Raw genomic sequence first — 18,772 nt, 5'->3', positions numbered from 1 at the left:
TTTTTTTAAGCATTTCTGTTGTAACAGAAATGTGAACTAAGAGAAGAGTAAACCTCTCTTAACTGTGTGCCTCTACGGGAGGGAGGGTAGGCCTTGGTAATGGCTCTTCATTAGTCACTGACTGGGTCAGTTGTGAGGATTACTCCAAGTTGGGATGATATCATCCAGAACATACATATATTAAATAGGAGATAATACATTGTACATGTATTATCTTGCATTACCAAAACAGTACTTAAGATATCTGCAAAAGTGGAATCTTATTTAAAAAAAAAAAAAAAAAAAAAGTGGAATCTTGTTGGCAGCCCTGATACTAGCCACTGTCCGTAGTGAAATAGCTTAGGCCTTTTTTCATGTGTGTACGGTTTGCCACGGTTCTTTATCATTATTATTATTGACTGCAAATATATCATAAGGGAGATTTTTTTCAATGTCTGATATTGTGACCACAAGCTCATATTCTGCTATTGTAAAATTGGTTTTAAAGTTAGGACCTCCTTATTTTGCTGTTTACTAATCAGACTTTTCTAAAAATAGGGTCAAGCCAGAACAGGAACTGGGAATTTTTCATATTTATCTCTTCTCGTTCACTTTTATGTTTTGTTATTATGGAACGGTATTCAGCTCTCTCAGATCCTGGTATTTCTTCCAAGTTCTTCATCATTTCCTGATTAATTACATCTGCCTTAAAACATCTCTAAAATTCTTGAAGTTCACCTTTTAATTTTAATATATTTTTTTTTCTGGAGAGTAGTGTTTAGGGCACTTATCTCTCCTGTGTCTGGATTGTTTTTTAAACTCTACTGAACAATTACTATAGAATTTATAATATGAGAAATATACTAAGTTTACTCTTATAGTTTTTATTGAGGATAAAGAAGTCTGTATTTGTGAGTATGTGTGTGTATCTCCCCTATTGAAGTATCTTAATAGTAAGTAATATCTCCCTTTTTGAAGTAGTGTTTTGGTATCTTTAGGAGAAAGGAGTGGAGAGAAGCATGGGATGTCTGTGGCCCATGTTAAGATTTTTCTTTCCCTGTCTCACCGTAGTTTAAAAAAAAAAAAAGTTGACTACCATTAATTATGGTTTCATATCTTTATTTATTTATTTATTTTTTTGGTTTCATATCTTTAGAAGAGAGATTTGGCCCTATTTCTCATCTATGACTACCTTAATATTTTGTACATAAACCAAAATGATAGTACACTAAGACATTTTCTATTCAATGGTCTGAGTGTACCATTTTTTTAGATTTAGCCATTCAGGTCTCTAGGAGGCAGAACATGGCTGGTCCGCTCTAAGTTTAGAGTGAGTTAGAACATTGCAGGTTAAGGCCTTTCTGAAGCCAAGCTAAAGTCTTTTTGGGGCAGTACGGCTTCAGATGATTCCGTTCAGGTTAACCTGTTACTCATTCAGGTTATTTGCCAACATACTGTCACAAATCCAGGGATGACAAGATGCTTGTTTCCTAAAATAGATTTATTTATATGTTGCTATATGGTACATGTTTACATCTTCGGGTGAGTAAGTATTATGTTCATAAAGTAGGCGGTGGAATAAGATGAGAAAAAGCATTCCACCAACTGCTAAATTTCTTTAAAATTTCCCTTTTACCCAATTTATATAAACGTCTTGTGATTTGTTTTAGATAGTCCTTCATATTATAGGCAAACAGGGCAGACAGTTGATAAAGTAGGTTTTCTATTAGCATATTATATATAGTCAGTAATGAGAACATGTCTGGACACCATGACAACAAAAAAGAACTGTGACAATAGCTGATGCTTACTGAGCACTTAGATGGGAAGCATCCTGTGCTAAACATCAGGATGCCCTGAGAAGGATCATGAGCACCTTTTTAACAAATGCAGAAGTAGAGGCTCAGTGAGGTTACAGTGACTGGTCCTAGCATTCCAAACCCAGATCTGCTAGACTTGGGAGCTGAGTGGAATATTGACCACTAAGCCCTGTCCATGTCTACCCACCTGCCTACCCTATTTGTATATTGTCTTGGCATGTGTATTTTAAACCTTCTGTTTTCAGTACCAACTTCTGTGTTGTTCAGTAATAAAGAGATTCATCATTCTGGAGGTTTTTCTATATGGAACAGAGTAGATTTCCTAAGACAGATGCCATTTTATAGAGTTTTCATTGTCCAAATTATCAATTGTTGGTATTTTTAAATTGGATGTATAGATAGAAATAATATATTTTAAAAATCATTTCTTTAATGAATTTCTCAAAACTCTTGGATTTATAGTAGCTTTATAGTAGCTTTTTGGGTCTTATAATTTAGTCTATGTCATGAATATGATTTTTGCTTCCAATTTTGTAAATGTAGCTGTAAAGACACTTACCTAAATGCAGCCTTAAACTTGTAGAAGTCCTAACTAATTTATTTTGATCTACTTTTCTTTGTATTGTGATTTTTCTATTTGGTTTCAGGTCTTTTACTTGATTATTTCTAAATACCAACGATGCTTCTGAATTTTTAATGAAAATATCTGTTGGCTTAATGATACATGGTAATCGCAAAATGATTTAGATTTTAGCCCTTTAAAGTTTGTGAAATACACATTTCTATCCTTAAAAATATTTATTTTCTTCAGAAAATTTTCTTTAAAATTTCCTTTTTACTCAATTTGCATAAATGTCATGTAGTTTGTTGAGGTAGTCCATCTTATAGGCAAACAGGGCACAGTCAGTGGATAGATTTTCTATTAGCATATTACAGTCAGTAATGAGAACATAAGTATGTATTCAAATTATAATTGCTAAAATATCAGACATTGTGTTTAAATAACCACGATTTCCTTTTTATTTTACTTAGTTACTTGGTAAACAGTGGTTCAGTTTTGACATTTCTAGAGTGAACTTTGTATTCTTTTCGATATTTGGTTCTGTGAATACATAATTAAATTTGGGGGTAAAGCCCAGAAATATCAGTCCATTATCCAATTTTTAATGTTTGCTGGAATTTAACACAGGTTTTCTTAACATGCCACTGGTACTTAACCTGATTCTTAAATTACTAAAGTGCAACATGCTGAGATTACTAAATTGACATTCTTTGCAATACTTGGAATATTTCCCCACCACCAATTAAGTGCCTATTTTAAGCTAGTTTTTTGAGGGGGAGTACATGGGGGAGTGGTACAGTTGGTTTATAAACATAGATTTAATGACCAAGGAAATATAGAGTGCATTTTCTTTGTAAAGTCAGGCACTTACCAGTTTTTCTCTGCTCCTTAATTTTATAGAGCCAGAATGAAGAATGGGGAGGTTTGTCTGAGGATATCTTATGATAAAGAGCAGTCTAAGGCTTTAGTCCTTTTGACCCCCAACTTATTTATTGGTAACTACCAAATTTACCGTTTTTGTGGCATGGATAAAATGGGGTGTTATGCAAAGACTGTTGCACGTGAGATGATTTCAAGTCCTTGCCTGATCCATGAAGATCAAATAGTTAAAAAACCGGGCGTTGGGCTTTAACCTCAGCGGTAGATGCATGATGGTGTTGATCGGCGCTTTGAGATGTGTCAGCCTTTCTTTTTTATACTAACAGCATCGTTTTGAAATTTGTGGGGGTTTTCCTTTTGAGCTTTGTTTGCTGTTGGTATTGTTTCTCACTAAAGAACGTGAGCAATGAAAAATAAGTGAGGTACCAAAAGCAAGCATTACACTCACGAATTTGCTTCTACTTTGAGATGATCCACTTTATGAATAGGGTCTCTTGGATTTGCAGTTGTTAATCTGCCTCGGCTAGAAAGTGGTGCTCTATGGAGAATTAGCGCTGCTAAAATTGATTTGTTTTAGTGCTGGGGCTGCATGATATATCTTAGTACTATGCACCATCTTTGTGAAAGTAATAATAAATCTGTTGGACTGCATAAAAATGGAAAGGTAAGATATCTTAGAAAAATTGATTTTTAAAAATGAATCTTTTGTGACTTAAAATTATTTTAAGTAAATAAGTACTTGAAATACTTAATAACATGCCTTTTAGTATGAAGTTTTTGGGTTTTTTAATTAAAATCTTGCTAATTAAGAATATTTGGGTATGCTAGTCAAACTCAAGAATATTGTACATTGTTTTATAACAGCTAGATGTGTTCAATTTCATACAATATCATTTAACAGCAAAAAGCATTTTGACCTAAATCCTCTTAGGATTTGGCCTAATTAGAAAAACTCCTATGATTCCTTTGTAATTTCCACTGGTGATGTTAAAACTTTCAAGCCTAAACCTTTTTCTTCTAAGTTGGGTTAAAAGTTAACAAGGCTATATATATGCCAGCATATTTTAATTTCTTATAGGTAAATTTGATTGGGGTCTGCTAGAACAAACTGGAGAAGTAAAGGTTTGGTTACATTAATGTTTGAGTGGAAAATACAGAAGGAAGGCAAAACAAATCTTGCCTTTTGTTTTACGTTTTATAAGAAATTTGACCAATGTCCTTGGTCACTGGTTTTTAGGTTGTAATCACTTTGCTGTATGTGTGTTTTTTGAGCACTCTGTTTGTCTGCTTTTCAGAATTTTGAGGGTTCCTCCCTCTGTTTCATTTTAACTTATTTTGAGCCCACTCTTGCTACTCTGGGCTGTTTGTAATAATGAAAAGTTGGAGTAACTTAAAATCAGTAGCTGTAAATCTGATTTTTAAAGATATTTGACAAGAACCCACAGTAATAAAATACATTTTTATATCATAGCAGTTACATGCACATAAACCAAAAAAGTATTTTGTTAACTAATACTTTATTTCTCGTTTTGCATTCTCACATTTTCTATTCTCTCCCTTTTTTCAATGCTGATCCTGATCTACTAAATTGATTGCATGCACCCTAGGATTGGGGCCTACAAAAGAGCCTATTTCTAGCTGTTGGTGGTGATTTTTTTTTCTTTAAAAAATAGTTTCTGAAAAATGTCATGGTTTGAGTTCTTTTTTTCCCCCTACTGACAAATTCTTTAAATTTTTCTTTTGTTGTTTCCTCTGTTGCCTTTTTAAAAAAATAAAGTTCCCATTATAGAAAAATTAAGGTGCAGCCAAGCACCCAAGAACGTTAATTTTACCTACCCATCAACCAGAGACAATTAGATTAATTCAGTGGTTCTCACCTGGGGTGGGGAGTGGGGCAATTATGCCTCCTCATAGAACATTGAACAAATGCCTGGACATATTTTTGATTGTCATGACTGGGAGTGGGGTGCTACTGGCATCTAGTAGGTAAAGACCAAGGATGCCTCTAAACATCCAACAGTGCCCAGGACAGCCCTTGTAGAACAAGGAATTATCCAGCCTCAAGTGTCTGTAGTGCTGTGGTTGCAAAACCCTGGTTTAATTTAACATGATAGGATATTTAAAGATTCCATTTACATTTACAGACCACTACATCTTTATAATATATAGTCCAGAGTATAAATGACTGGCTGAAATGAATCAAAAGTAAGAGGGAGAAAAAAAAACCCCTAAGAACTATAAAAGAAGGACAAATGTTCTTAATAAGAACATGTAAATAGCTATAAAAATCACCTCTGTGAGTCAACAAAATCACCTTTACTTTACTTGATAACCAGTGCCTGGGGAGATCATCTGTGGTTGGCTTTTAGCATCTAACCCACAGCAAAGCTTGTGCGATGTCACTATATAATTTCATTTTCTCAGCAACAACCAAATCAGTTAATATCTGTTAAGGTAATTGAGTTTTTACCTGGAAACAGAATGGAGTATACCCTTTAGGCAATTAGAATATTTTTAAATTTTCTGCTGATTTCCCCATCCACCTTAGGGATTTGATAATTTTTTTTAGAGAGGCACTAGTTTATTTTTTTTTAATTTATTATTTATTATTTATGATAGTCACACAGAGAGAGAGAGAGAGAGAGGCAGAGACACAGGCAGAGGGAGAAGCAGGCTCCATGCACCGGGAGCCCGACGTGGGATTCGATCCTGGGTCTCCAGGATCGCGCCCTGGGCCAAAGGCAGGCGCCAAACTGCTGCGCCACCCAGGGATCCCAAGAGGCACTAGTTTAAATGACCAGAATTTGCGTGTATAGACTTTTATTGTACATGTAGACTTTTTGTTGTTCTTTTGTATTTTATTAGCCTTAAAGAATTTTAGTAAACACCTAGAGTGTGAATATTTGAAATTCAATGATGCAAAGAAATCTGTTATGTTTTGAAAACTCTGATCAAATTTAAAGCATTTCAAGTTATGGTCCAAATGGAAGACCTAGGCAGATGCAATATAGTTACTCTAAAATATGGTTAAAACTATTTCTTTGCAGTCTGAAGTTATATTTACTAAGTAATCTGCTTTTTAATTTATTTTTAAATATTTATTTATTCATGAGAGACACAGAGAGAGGCACAGACACAGGCAGAGAGAGAGAAGCAGGCTCCATGCAGGGAGCCCAATGTGGGACTCGATCCTGGGACCCCAGGATCATGCCTTGGGCCAAAGGCAGATGCTCAACCACTGAGCCACCCAGACTTCCCAGTAATCTGCTTTTTTAATTTAAAAAGTATAATTAACTGCCGGAGAAAGTAATTTGTCCTTAGTATTTTATAACGAATAGGTTTTAGAGCAGGGTTTACAAGATGTAGTTAAGTTATTCCCATCATTTCTAAGACAATCTTTTGAGACATGTAATAGAAACAGCACACTAGAACAGCAGTAGCTATAAATAATTCACAGATGAAAGAAAAAACAAATGGTCCTTTTACATAAAGGCATATAAAAATATGAATGAGAACTTTTTTTCGTTCTTAGATTGGCAAGGATGAGCAACTCTCTTGTCTGGTGCTTGTGAGCACTTAAACTTGTATTCCATTTTGGAGGATTAGTTTGGTGATACCTGTTAACAGTTAAATATTTTGACCCATCAGTTAAATTTTAAGGAATTGCATCCAACAGAAATATACAAATGCACTAAAATTTTAGTATAATATTAAGCTGGTGGGGGCAGCCCTGGTGGCGCAGCGGTTTAGCGCCGCCTGCAGCCCAGGGCATGATCCTGGAGTCCTGGGATTGAGTCCCACGTCGGGCTCACTGCATGGAGCCTGCTTCTCCCTCTGCCTGTGTCTCTGCCTCTCTCTCTCTCTCTCTGCATTTCTATGAATAAATAAATAAAATCTTAAAAAAAAAATTAAAAGTTTAAAAAAAAAAAAAAAATATTAAGCTGGTGGAACTTCCCCAAATATTAATCAATGGGAAATAGGTTAAGAAAATTACAGTACAGCCACACATGAAACCATTACCTGACTGTAAAAAAGAATGAGATTAATTTCCATGTAATGATATGAAAAGATACTCAAGGTCTATCAAGTGAGAAAAGATCTAGGAGTGGGACATTAATAACTTATTGGCATTAACTCTGAAAATGTTTGAAGCCCCCCCCACCATTTTCTAGAAGTGTAAAACCTGTATTAGAAGTATGAACTTTTTTAATTTATACATTTTTTTAAATGACAAAATGAAACTATGTGAATGTAAGAGTACACATTGTGTTGTTCCATTAGGTAAAATTAGAGTAGAATTTGCTAAAAAGTTTAAAGTGAAGCACTTGCGTGCTTTTGGCCATTTTAGACACTAACCATCTGGCACAACCATATTGCTCTTGCCACTCATTGCTAACTTAATGTAAAAAAAAAAAAAAAATCATTTGACTTTACTAGTGCCCAGAATTGCTGGCAGAGAAAGACTGACACCGTGAGCTGTGTCATCTGAAAGGTACCTTACAAGGGCTTTCAATTCTTCTCTTTTTGTTCATTACTAAACATAGATTTTAGTGAATTTGGACATTCTCTGGCCCTGTGTTTTTTGTTTTTTGTTTTTGTTTTTGTTTTTTAAAGATTTTATTTATTCATGAGAGACACCGAGGCAGAGGGAGACGCAGGATCCATGCAGGGAGCCTGATGTGGGACTTGATCCCGGGACTCGGGGATCACTCCCTGAGCCGAAGGCAGAGGTTCAACCACTGAGCCACCCAGGCTGCCCTGGCCCTTTGGTCTTTAAGCACAGGGAATAGGGTTCCAGGGTCGAGAGTAGGACCTTGGCTACCAAATTCAGTGAGAGGCAATAACAAGGACCATTGTATTCTAGAACATGAAGGCTAGAGGATACTACTTATAGTACAAGAAATAAATGAAACCCTTTCACAAGAAAAACTGGAAAGCAGTAACTTCAAATAACACATACTTATTTTTCATTTAATGTAAATGATTTGCTCTTTGACCACATTGTGTGCTAGAAAGAGACAATCAGGAAACTAGGTTTTCAGTTTTGGATCCAATACCAGTAGTTGACTTAGGCATCATCTCAACAAGACTTAGACCTTCAGATAAGTCTAGCTTCCAGTATCTTACAGTTTCCCAGATTGCTTTAGTTTTGAGTCATCAGCCTATTATGGTGGAGATCTGGGAATTTTTAAGGCAATGGAGCTTGTCTTTGTCTTAAGAATGTAGACAGTTGGAAGAGCAGGTGTAACTTAATTCCTCTCTGCTGTTTGTTAACCTGCACTTCCCACCACCTCTGGCTCTTTTCATAGGGGATTGAGAAGGGAGTTGAGCATACATCATAGATGCATGTGTAGGGGGTGGGGAGCGAACTCAGAGCAAGGGAAGCAGAAATAGAATCAAGGGGCACGGAAGTTGGCAGGGTGAGTGGCAGTGGAAGCACAAGCCTTGGTCTTAGGCCAGACGAATCTTCCTCCTGTTTGGAGGAGATAACTGGGGAAAGCTGTGGTTTGTTTTTTCTTCATCAGTTGGATGAGCCAAATTCTTGGCTTTGAGAAACTATCATCTAGAAGAGAGTTGCTGGGGACTAAGGAGAAAGAGAAGAGGTAGAGGTAGATAACTGGAATAAAATGTTGAGGGTTTGGAATAGACTTAATGGGGGGAGGAAATGAGTGAGGAGTAAAAGGATAGCCCAGAATTACAGGCCCGTTTCAGGTTGAAAATAATGTCTGATTTTTATTCAAAACAGGTCTCCAAAGAACTGGTACTAAGGGCAGTTTGCAATTTGTGTAATACAACTGGATTAATTTTTTCTGTTTTCATTCTGGCCATTATTCCCATGTAATCTAAATCACTGATGTTTTAGTGTATTGAGGAACTCCGCTTGCCCAGTAGTGGAAGAAGAGGGTAGTTCTGGTTCTGCCCAGGACCCCTTGTGTGTTGTGACAGACTTGGCTCTCACCCGCCCCAATTTTTAATTAAACTAATTATTCTATGACTCAGAAGATGTACTAGTTTTTGAGGGCCCAGAATCCTGGAGTTATATTTAATCCACTACAATATTTTCTTGGTTTATAGGAGAAAAAATAACTTGGTTAATAATGGGCATATCTGTATCATTTAGCTTAAAATCAACCTTAAAGGTTAGGTGGTCATTAAGGTATTTATTTACAGCACAACTTTTTCAGACTGTCAAAATTGAGAAATTATTAAAAATACAGTAAAGCAACTTAAAAGTAAAAGGATACGTTATTTTTGTACATCTTAGGGTTTCTTTTTAAAGGGTGTTTTTCCAATGAAGAGGGTTTTCTTCCTATGACGAATATTCTTCACAGTTGATGGATGCTAATTTCTTTTTTAAGTATAATAATATGGATCATTGGCCATAAAGAACAGTTTGGCTTATCATCTACCCTTGAGTTTACTAAATGTAGTGAAAGGTCCATCAGAAATGCTGGGCATGCATGTTTGAGAATGGTCTGTCTTGCTTAGTAAAGTCTCTTCTGGGGAGCATCAGGGGTGTGCTCAGCCCTATTTGGGAAACTATCTTTCTCTTTTCTTTCAATGGGCATAAGCTCTCCATGGTTGGTTTTTACATAGTGTGCATAAAATTAAGAGAGAAAACCTAAAAGATAAAAAGCTATACTATAAAGGCTCAAAGAACTGGTATGTAGGTGAAAGGTTGACAGACTTAAACTTTTCTTGTTCTCTCTCCAGAAAACAGAGAATATGTATCACAGCAAGAGTTTCATGGGGTGTAAGAAAGCGTACTAGAATACGTGCTGGAGTACTGACATGCATCAAAATGTAGTAGGATCTATGAATTCAGTTTGTAATTATAATTTTGTCAAGTTTGTTATTTATATTTTAGGATAAAAAGTCTAATTATACTAAGTCTCAAGGGATAGTCCCCAAACCTCGCTTAACTGATATTTTCATAGGGAATTTTATTCTGATAATAATCCATCTCTGGGACTATTTTTTTACACAAAGAATATTGAAAGAGGTCAGAGGTTCATTGGCCAAAAAGTATTATTAAGTACTGTGAAGCACTAATGTCATTGATACAGATGTAAAGAAATAGAATTCCCCTATGAAAATGAGAGCTTCTATACGAAAATGAAGCATTTGGGGTTTATTACTAATATAATTTTAACTTGCTGGTTCATTCCACTATATCCTGAGTGGAAAAACAAAAGCAAAACACTCTCTTTAAACTGTTTTAAGATTAATTATTTGAGGATTAAAATTTAATTGGCGCTTCTTAGATACTTTTGTATTTAATTGTATAAGGGATCTGTTATATATTTGACCAGTTTACATGACTTTGTAGCCTAACATTTCAAAATGCCAGCTTTCATATTAATATGAAGATATTTTAAAGGCACTCAAATGAGCAGTTTTAAACTTTGAGTCACAAGCCTTTTGGCAGGGGTATAATCCCTCTGAGAGTCTGAAGAGCCATGGGCCCTCTTCTCAGGAAAATCTGTATGTAATTTTGCCACTAGTTTCAGGGGGTTCTTAAAGTCCCTAGAAATCCATCTCTGGGTTGTTTGAAAACCTCACCTCAGGGTACCTCATTGATGTGGGAAACTTCTACTTACATACATTTGTAGGCATAGACATTAAATCTTTTTGGAGAGTTCTCTAAAATCTATCTTGAGGATTATTTAAAAAATAATATCCTTGGTCTCAAAGGCATAGTCTTTGGAATTTTTTTTTTTAAGCTAAGCAAACCGTTAAACACCTCCATTGCTACTTAAAATACCAAATGGGTGACTACTTTTCCACTTTTTCTTGGCAAAGATTTTCCTTTAGGATCTGTAGAAGAGTTTATGGTCACCTGAGGATGTAATGATTTCCATTAAGGGATTAAATTCCTTTACTTCGTGTAATAAAATCCTGACATACTTGAAGACTGGCAGGAGGTAGTAGTATTCTAATTGAATTTTCAGTTAACTCAGTATTGACCAGATGATTTTACACTGAAAATCTTTTCATACTCAAGATGAATTGGAACTAAGCACTGTTTATAAGTTAAATGTTCAGCCATACACCAAAGAACGAAAACAAAAATGTAAGCTTCCATTTTCCTTACTGTGCACTAAACATTCTAGGAATCTGATTGTGTCTGTCAGTTTGTACACTGTGTAAGAATATATGCATTTCTTTTGTAGCCACGTCATGAATATTTTAATGTCCCTGTGTACTAAATGACTACTCGTCGTGTATGCAGAATTTCACAGAGGAAATAGAGAGCTGATATACTTATGAAAGAAAATATCCTCAGCTTGGTGACTATCTTGTACAATAGATCATTTCAGAACCAGTACCTTTACGATTGTAATTGTTTTTCCCGTCCTCATTTTTCTTTTTCTGTTTTATTTTCATTCTGTATGTGATCTTGATGTAGTTTATTCCTGCTCACAGCTGGTATAATTTCTTCTTGAAATATGACCTATGAATGTTTTGAGTAGTTCATCTTAAAGACATACATGTCATCATTTATGAACCATCTATGATTAAAATCTTGTAAGAAAAATTTAGCAATCGTTAAAATGTTCACCAAAGAAAATATAGCGGAAACGCCACGGCAAAATAAGCAGTGCCATGCCATGATATATAATGTGGCTTGGTCTTCAGATGTTCGGGGGAGAAAAGAAATTCTATTCAGTGTGACTATTTTACAGCCTCTGTGAGCTACCGTATTCTAATGTATCACATAAAAGTGTACTTGGAAGTAATTTGAGAGAGTAAAATCTGTACTGTTACATAATATTTAAGGGTAAAACAGTCACAGTTCTTAAGTTTGTGATGCCACATTTATTGATCACATTTGTGCTATACAGTATTGAACAGTCCCTTTAAGACACATCAGAGAAAGCGTCAGAAGTGTCTTCTGCAATATATATTGTTCAGTAGGAAGTAACCTTTTCAAAATGTTAATACTGAGTTCTAAGACTCAGTTTAAATACTAATATTTTACTATAGTTTTATAATATCTAAGTCTCCATTTAAATACTTAATGCTTTGTTAACTATGGTATTATACTCTAAATATTAAGACTTTTAATATGACATGCAACTTATTTTATTATAAAAGGAAAAGTACCAAATAATGCAGCGTTTCTATCTAGAGAGTTTAAAGCCTGATTACAGAAGCTATCTTAAGGCATCGATAAGCAAATTCCGAAGTCACTCGAGCAGGTTCAGTGCTGACGGAAGACCTATGAAAATGTAGACTAGGCAGGGACGCAGAGCAGTTCTTTCGGGTCCCCGGGTCCTGCAGTACGTGGCAAGCACCTGGATGGGCTAGCAAATGAGAGGATGGGCTAGCAAATGAGAAACTTGGCATTCGCCCTTGAAAGCATTGGGAAACACGGGTCCTTCATTTCCATTTTTGTCCTCTGTCCCTCCCCCACCCTGCAATATGTCATTCATCTGGTTTTACTGCTGAATATGCACTGTCTCATGCCTGTTTGCTTTGGATGCGGTGTGCTGAGCTGTAACAAGATGTTGCTTCTTTTATTCTTTGTATACAGCTGCTTGCTTAAAATTCGTAGATTCTGAAATTGCTTTTCTTGCATGTCTAAAATAAAAGTATTGCATGTACTTTGTCTCATGTGAATGACTTTTTTCTTCTTCATCCCTTTTGACAAATAATCTATTTTATATTTTGGTTTTTCCAGGTAATTTTATTAGGTCGTGTTTAAAAAACCCTAAAGTGGTTAATCTGGCAAATTTTCTTAAGTGTACAGTTCAGTACTGTTAAGTATATTCACAGTGTTGTGCAACTGCTGTCCAGAAATTCCTCCTCCTGTGAAACTGAAACTGTACCCATTAAACAATTCTCCATTCCCCCTCCCCTCAGCCCTTTGTAACCACCATTCTACTCTCTTTCTATGAATGTGACTACTTTAGATAATGGTTTTTCCAGGTAATTTTGAACTACAAGTTCAGTGTCAACATGGGAAAATTACATTTGATACTATGAACACAATTTGTAAAAAAAAAAAAAAAAAAAAAAACCTAATGTACTGTTTGTAGAGTACTCCAGAAATAAAATGTGCAGGTGGTTTCTTTAAACCAGGCCTTTTAGAAAAGGACACATTTTAAATAATGCATATTTGATAAGTAACATGGTTCTCTTCATGAGATGCCATATAGGATTGCAGGCAGTGAGCACAGGGAAATCCGACCAGCTCCACGGAACGGAATGGGAGGCATTTTTACACGGATAAGCGAAGAACGCTAACTGTATAGAATCCAGTGTAGGCATCTATTAATAAATGCAATGAAGGTTGAATAGTGTTTTTAAGAACTATTAACAGTACAGTTGACCCATGAACAATGAGGGGTTTAGAACCACAGTTGAAAATCCACATACAACATTTATCTCCCCCAAAACTTAATAGCCTACTGTTAACTGGAACCCTTACCAATAACCTAAACAACACATCTTTTGTACATGTATTATATACTTTATTCTTACAGTAAAGTAAGCTAGAGAAAAAATGTTAAAATCATAAGGAAAATACGGTAAAAAGTCTGCATATAAATGGACCTGTACAGTTCAAATCCGGGTTTGTTCAAGGGTCAAATGCAAATTATTATATTGTTTCCTTTATTTAAGATGTATGTGATTCAGATTTCAATATATTTCATGTTTAAAGCTAAACATGATACAGAGACTGGCTACATTGTTCTTAGGGATGTTGCATCTTTTTCATTAGACTTTCTTTAAAAATTCTGAGACATGCAAATAAAACAGGAGAAGGCACCTTCATGTGCACATCACCCAGCTTCAACACCCATCAACTCAAAATTCATGGTACTGTGCTTTTGCGTCATCCATTCCACCCCCCACCCCATTTTGGCTCAGGGTTTGAAAGCATGTCCTGTACGTCATTTCATCCCTAATGCTTCAGTATGTATCACCAAGAGACGAAAGTACCACACCCTCCAAAATTAACAGTGACTCCTAATATCTTGTTCCTGGTTTAATTTTTCCTAATTACCTGAAAATTGCATTTCTATAATCGGTTTGTTTGAACCAGATTCCCAACAAGGCTTAACACTGTATCTGGCTGACGTCTAAGTCATTTCATCTTTAACAACTCTTTTTTTCCTTGCCACTTTTTTGTTTTTTTAACGGAGTCACTCATGCTGTAGAATGTCCTTCATCCTGTATTTGGTGGATCGTAATCCTGTGGCAATGTTTAACTTGTTTGCCTGTCCCCCATATATATTTTGATAAAGCCTGGTTAGGCTGAGGTTTGATGGGGGTGGGGCGGCAAGGGCAAGAATACTTCATAAAAAAACCTTTTTGTCACCAAAGCCGATTTTTACCCATTTTTCACTAACCTACTAAAAGGTCATCATGTGAACTTTATACGGAGAGCTGGTTTATAATACTTTATTTAGTACTGAATGCTAAATACCTTCCTGTAGGGTAGGTCTCAATCATGTAATGTTATCAGTTAACATTTTTTGAGCACTTTCTAGAAGTAAGGCACTAAGCCTTCTCTCCCTTAAATGTCTACGTATGAAGGTAAGTACTGTGATCCTTGTTTTCCAAATAAGGAGACAGGCTAGAGTTTATTTACGATTACTCCGTATAATGCTTTACATACAATTAAATCTAATGTATGTATTTATGGTTTAATATTTTTCTTTTCCTTGTTTTGTGCTGTACCACAATTAGGATGCAAAAGTAAGTTACTTTATTATTGGATACTAAAAATTGCATTTTCTCCATTAAATTGTCATGCCTTTTAATGACAAAATTGTTGCAAGAAATACCTGAATTTGACCTGGTCCTCTTTTGTGATGTGCAAAATCAGCCACTCTGGAAAATTTTCAAATAATTTTTTTCTAGATATGCCTGCTTTGTTTTGTCTTCCTTTAACATTTAAAAATGAGTTCTTGCTTGCCCCCCACTGAAGCCACTGGTTGCCACAGGGTGGGTGTGGGGGAACGGGCTGCGAAGGTGAGTTTCTGAAGCTCTGCTGCTAGGGAGAGTAAAGTAAAAAACTGAGTAAAAATGCAGAGGAAGACATTTCTATAAATACATGTGACCAAAAAAAAAGGAAACCATAGAAAACCAACTTATGTGAAGATTCAGAAGAAGAACTTGGGGTTTTTCCTGCTTTTTATTTAGGGGAGACTGAATTTTAACACTATAGGTTACCTTTCCTGTAGCTAATTCGATAGCAATGATTTCCTAAATTGCCAGTGGGTTTGCCTGCTTTTTGTGCGACAGCAGTGGTGCCCAGCACACTGGTAGGTAATCAGTAGGTGTTGAATGCATGCTGAAAATATCCTTCTGTAGTCTCTGAGCTTTGGGGCACAAAACCCTAAATAACCACTGCTCTCAACATCAGAATGTGCCCACATGACCTGCTGCTTGCACTGTTCTCTAAACTTGCACATCCTTCCGTGTCAATTTCCCATTCTCAAGCCTCCCCGGATCTGCTTACCAGAGTCTCACATTTTCCCTCCACAGGAAGCTGAAACCCCACGTAGTGTTCTTGAAGAAATTGGACTGACATAACTCTCCTCCCTTGTTGATGACTTCTTGTGGCATTTCACACACTGTAGATGGTCACTGCCTTCATGTCCATGTTAGCTAATGGTATAAGATGACGTCTTGTCAGTATTAACTGTTTTGCTAAAGCTGCTTCATTCAGGCCTACACAATTTTTTTTTAAGGGAACTTTGGTTAATCAAGGGATAAGGAACTTAAATACAAATTAGAATGATGCAGAAAAAAGAAAGGTACCTTTTCTGGATATTTTAAAGTTTATAGAATCTGTTTCTCTCAATCCGATCATGTATCTATGAGAATAACACACAATCAGGCAATATACACTAATTAATCACCGTCTTTGGCAAAGGCAACTGTTAATTAGAATATGAAACCTGGTTTTATGAAACCAAAGACTAGTGTGTAGCATTTCAGTATATATGAGAATAAAGGGAACTGATACATATCAAATGAATTAAAATTTAACTGTTGAGACTTTAAAAAAAAAAAAAGAACCAAATTTATACCAAAGATCCTTATTGGAAACTACATACTTAAAAGGGAATACACAAATGACTAAATTGAAATGATGCGTTTTACACTAAAATTATTTCTCCGGCATTCCAAACCGGGGACGAGGAACAGAGGTTGTTTAATAGTGAGCATGTTATGTTTAAAGCTAAGGAACATTCAACTCGAGACAGATTTTTTTGTAGTCATAACCATTTAGTGACTTCAATGGTTTTTTGATGCCCCCAAGTAAAATGGAAACACTGACCTACCAGAATTCTTCATAACAGTATCTTATGGAAAATGTGTTCTCTTCACAAAGTGTTGCCTAAGTCATTGTTTAAAGCACGAATATTACTCCTGGGGTGCTTTTGCTTCCCTCCACTTGTAAGTGCTGCAAACTTTAGGGCAGCTTCCTTCCCTTCCATGGCACTGCCTAGTTAGCAGAAATCTAAAAAAGCAGACACCACCTTTCATGTAAACTTGAGAGTTGAATGAGGTAAAATGGCATTAGTGGGCCCTATGTTTTCTTAAAGCTATACAATTGTTTCAGTGTCACTTTTATACATACTTTAATGTATGTAAATGTATCTTCATGATTTATACTTTCATTTGTATCTGCTGGGCTGGATTAAGCTTTGTTGTGATTGTGACCAATACATATTCAGGCCATGTTAGCACTGTCTTATCACATCACCAATTAGTTGTAATAAATGTTCAATGTACACCACTGTAGTGTGTTTTTATCTTTCTCTTTACAAAAGTCTGTCAAACTATGGGGAGCTGCTGAAAGAATTTTAAAGTTTTTTCAGTAAAATGTTGAAAATTCACCTCCATTTGAAGGTGGTTGCTAAAAGCACACACGAGATAAATGATGGAAGATGTAAGGAGTTTTCATGTACTTTGAGCTCACTGAGAAATAATGTGGCTTCCACGCTGAGAGCTTATCTACACATTTATTTTCAATCAATAAATGCCGCTTTTAAAACCTTGATGCAGTTGACGTTTCTACTTTCTGAATTAGCAACTCTGATTATTCCAGGTAATCAAAGGCATTGCAAATCAACCAGCTCCCCAACCCACGCCTCCCCCCCCACCCCCCCCCCGCCCTCCCGCACTTGGAGGTGCTCACCAAGTGAACCAGTATCTGCAAACTACCGCCTAATATAAGCAGCAACTCAAAACTGGTCATGATAGTTAAGGGACCTCCTAATAACCGCAGATGGGAAATGCTACATATTAAAGCGAGGATAATAAAGAACAAGGCATCAACTACCATCAAGTTTCTAGTCTGATAAAAAGATACTTGCAGACCTGGACAGTCTCCAACACTCAGCTGGCTTATTCACTGAAAACAGGTCTGATGGGCTTCTGCTGGCACTGTAGAGCTGGAATTTTAAAATCATAAATAGTAATCAGGTTATAAGTTTAAGAAACATTAATAACTTTAAGTTCAAAATGGACATTTATCAGGATAATGAACCAGTCAAGTGGTTTAAAACTGTTCTCTGCCTTCCCTCCACACCACAGCACCCATGAACACTGGAGGGAAGAGACCCCATTATCTCATAATTACCTTGAGCACAAGCTGGTGTTGATCCTATTTTGTCCTCCACGACCTATGAAGGCTATTCCACTTGGAATATCACCTTTAATTATGTATATCTTGGCTGTATTTAGGAAAGTAATGGAAAATACTGGATACCATGTTATTCAGCATTAGTGAATCCAGTAGGTAATTACAGAAAATTTTCAAACATTTTTAGGGTAAAGCTGGCATTTGAAGTTGAACAAATCAATTTTTAAAGTGATTTCTGGACCATACTTCCTTTTATAGACTACATACTAAAGAACTCTCATTTTCAACAGATAACAACTCACTCAGAAATCCCAATCTTGAAATTTCTTTCCCTGTCAGCTTCAGTACTTTGTGCATCCTTAAGCCCTTACTTCCAAATCCCAAGTCACCAAATGCCATATACTCTGAAAATCCAGATGTCCAGTATGTCATTAGGTTATGAAGAAAATTAAAAATATATGAACATCTTTTTTATGATCTGAAATCTAAATAATTTTTACCTTAAGTCCTTTTCTCTTCAAAGAGAAGTTTCTCTGACCACTTTTTTAAAATGAGAATTACTTAACACCAGGCAAATTCAGTAGCAATGACCCTAATTTTCCTGAAAATGACAAAAATAAGACTTACCTCTATATAAACAGCTCCCCAACACGCTAAAAGAAAAAAAAAAGATGACGCCCCTAATGGAAAACCTCCAGCTGAGAAGGGGCTGTGAATATGGGACAGGATGGAGAGAAAATAAACCGACTTTACCCTTTCAGTGCTTTAAAACAATCTTTTTTTTTTTTTTAACTATTCTTGGCACTACCATGCCTAGTTTTGTTTTTTTTTTTAAGATTTTATTTATTTATTCATGAGAGAGAGAGAGGCAGAGACACAGGACACAGGCAGAGGGAGAAGCAGGCTCCACGCAGGGAGCCC

General features: G+C 36.0%; 1 protein-coding gene across 6 annotated transcripts in view; it reads left to right on the top strand.

Moving 5' to 3' along the window:
- The window catches only part of AP1S2 (adaptor related protein complex 1 subunit sigma 2), a 30,539-nt gene extending 13,275 nt beyond the window's left edge, over positions 1-17,264 (top strand). Inside the window, exons 5-7 of one of the 6 annotated variants that reach the window (XR_005386162.1) lie at positions 3,262-3,356; positions 14,941-14,949; positions 15,742-15,875. Coding sequence is in view for 4 of the 6 variants with exons in the window: in XM_038586889.1 (XP_038442817.1) it covers positions 14,941-14,949; positions 15,742-15,789 (57 nt within the window). In the remaining 2 variants the exon portion in view is untranslated. Of the gene's footprint in view, positions 1-3,261; positions 3,357-9,954; positions 13,265-14,940; positions 14,950-15,741 lie in introns of those variants that run through there. The other 5 variants (XR_005386161.1, XM_038586889.1, XM_038586891.1 and 2 more) reach the window with 5 other exon arrangements.
- The last annotated feature ends 1,508 nt before the right edge of the window (positions 17,265-18,772 follow it).

Source organism: Canis lupus, chromosome X (assembly GCF_011100685.1).
Source record: "Canis lupus familiaris isolate Mischka breed German Shepherd chromosome X, alternate assembly UU_Cfam_GSD_1.0, whole genome shotgun sequence".
NCBI classification, from domain to species: domain Eukaryota; kingdom Metazoa; phylum Chordata; class Mammalia; order Carnivora; family Canidae; genus Canis; species Canis lupus.
The sequence above is the reverse complement of the archived record's forward strand: the minus strand, read 5'-3'. Positions and strand labels throughout refer to the sequence as shown.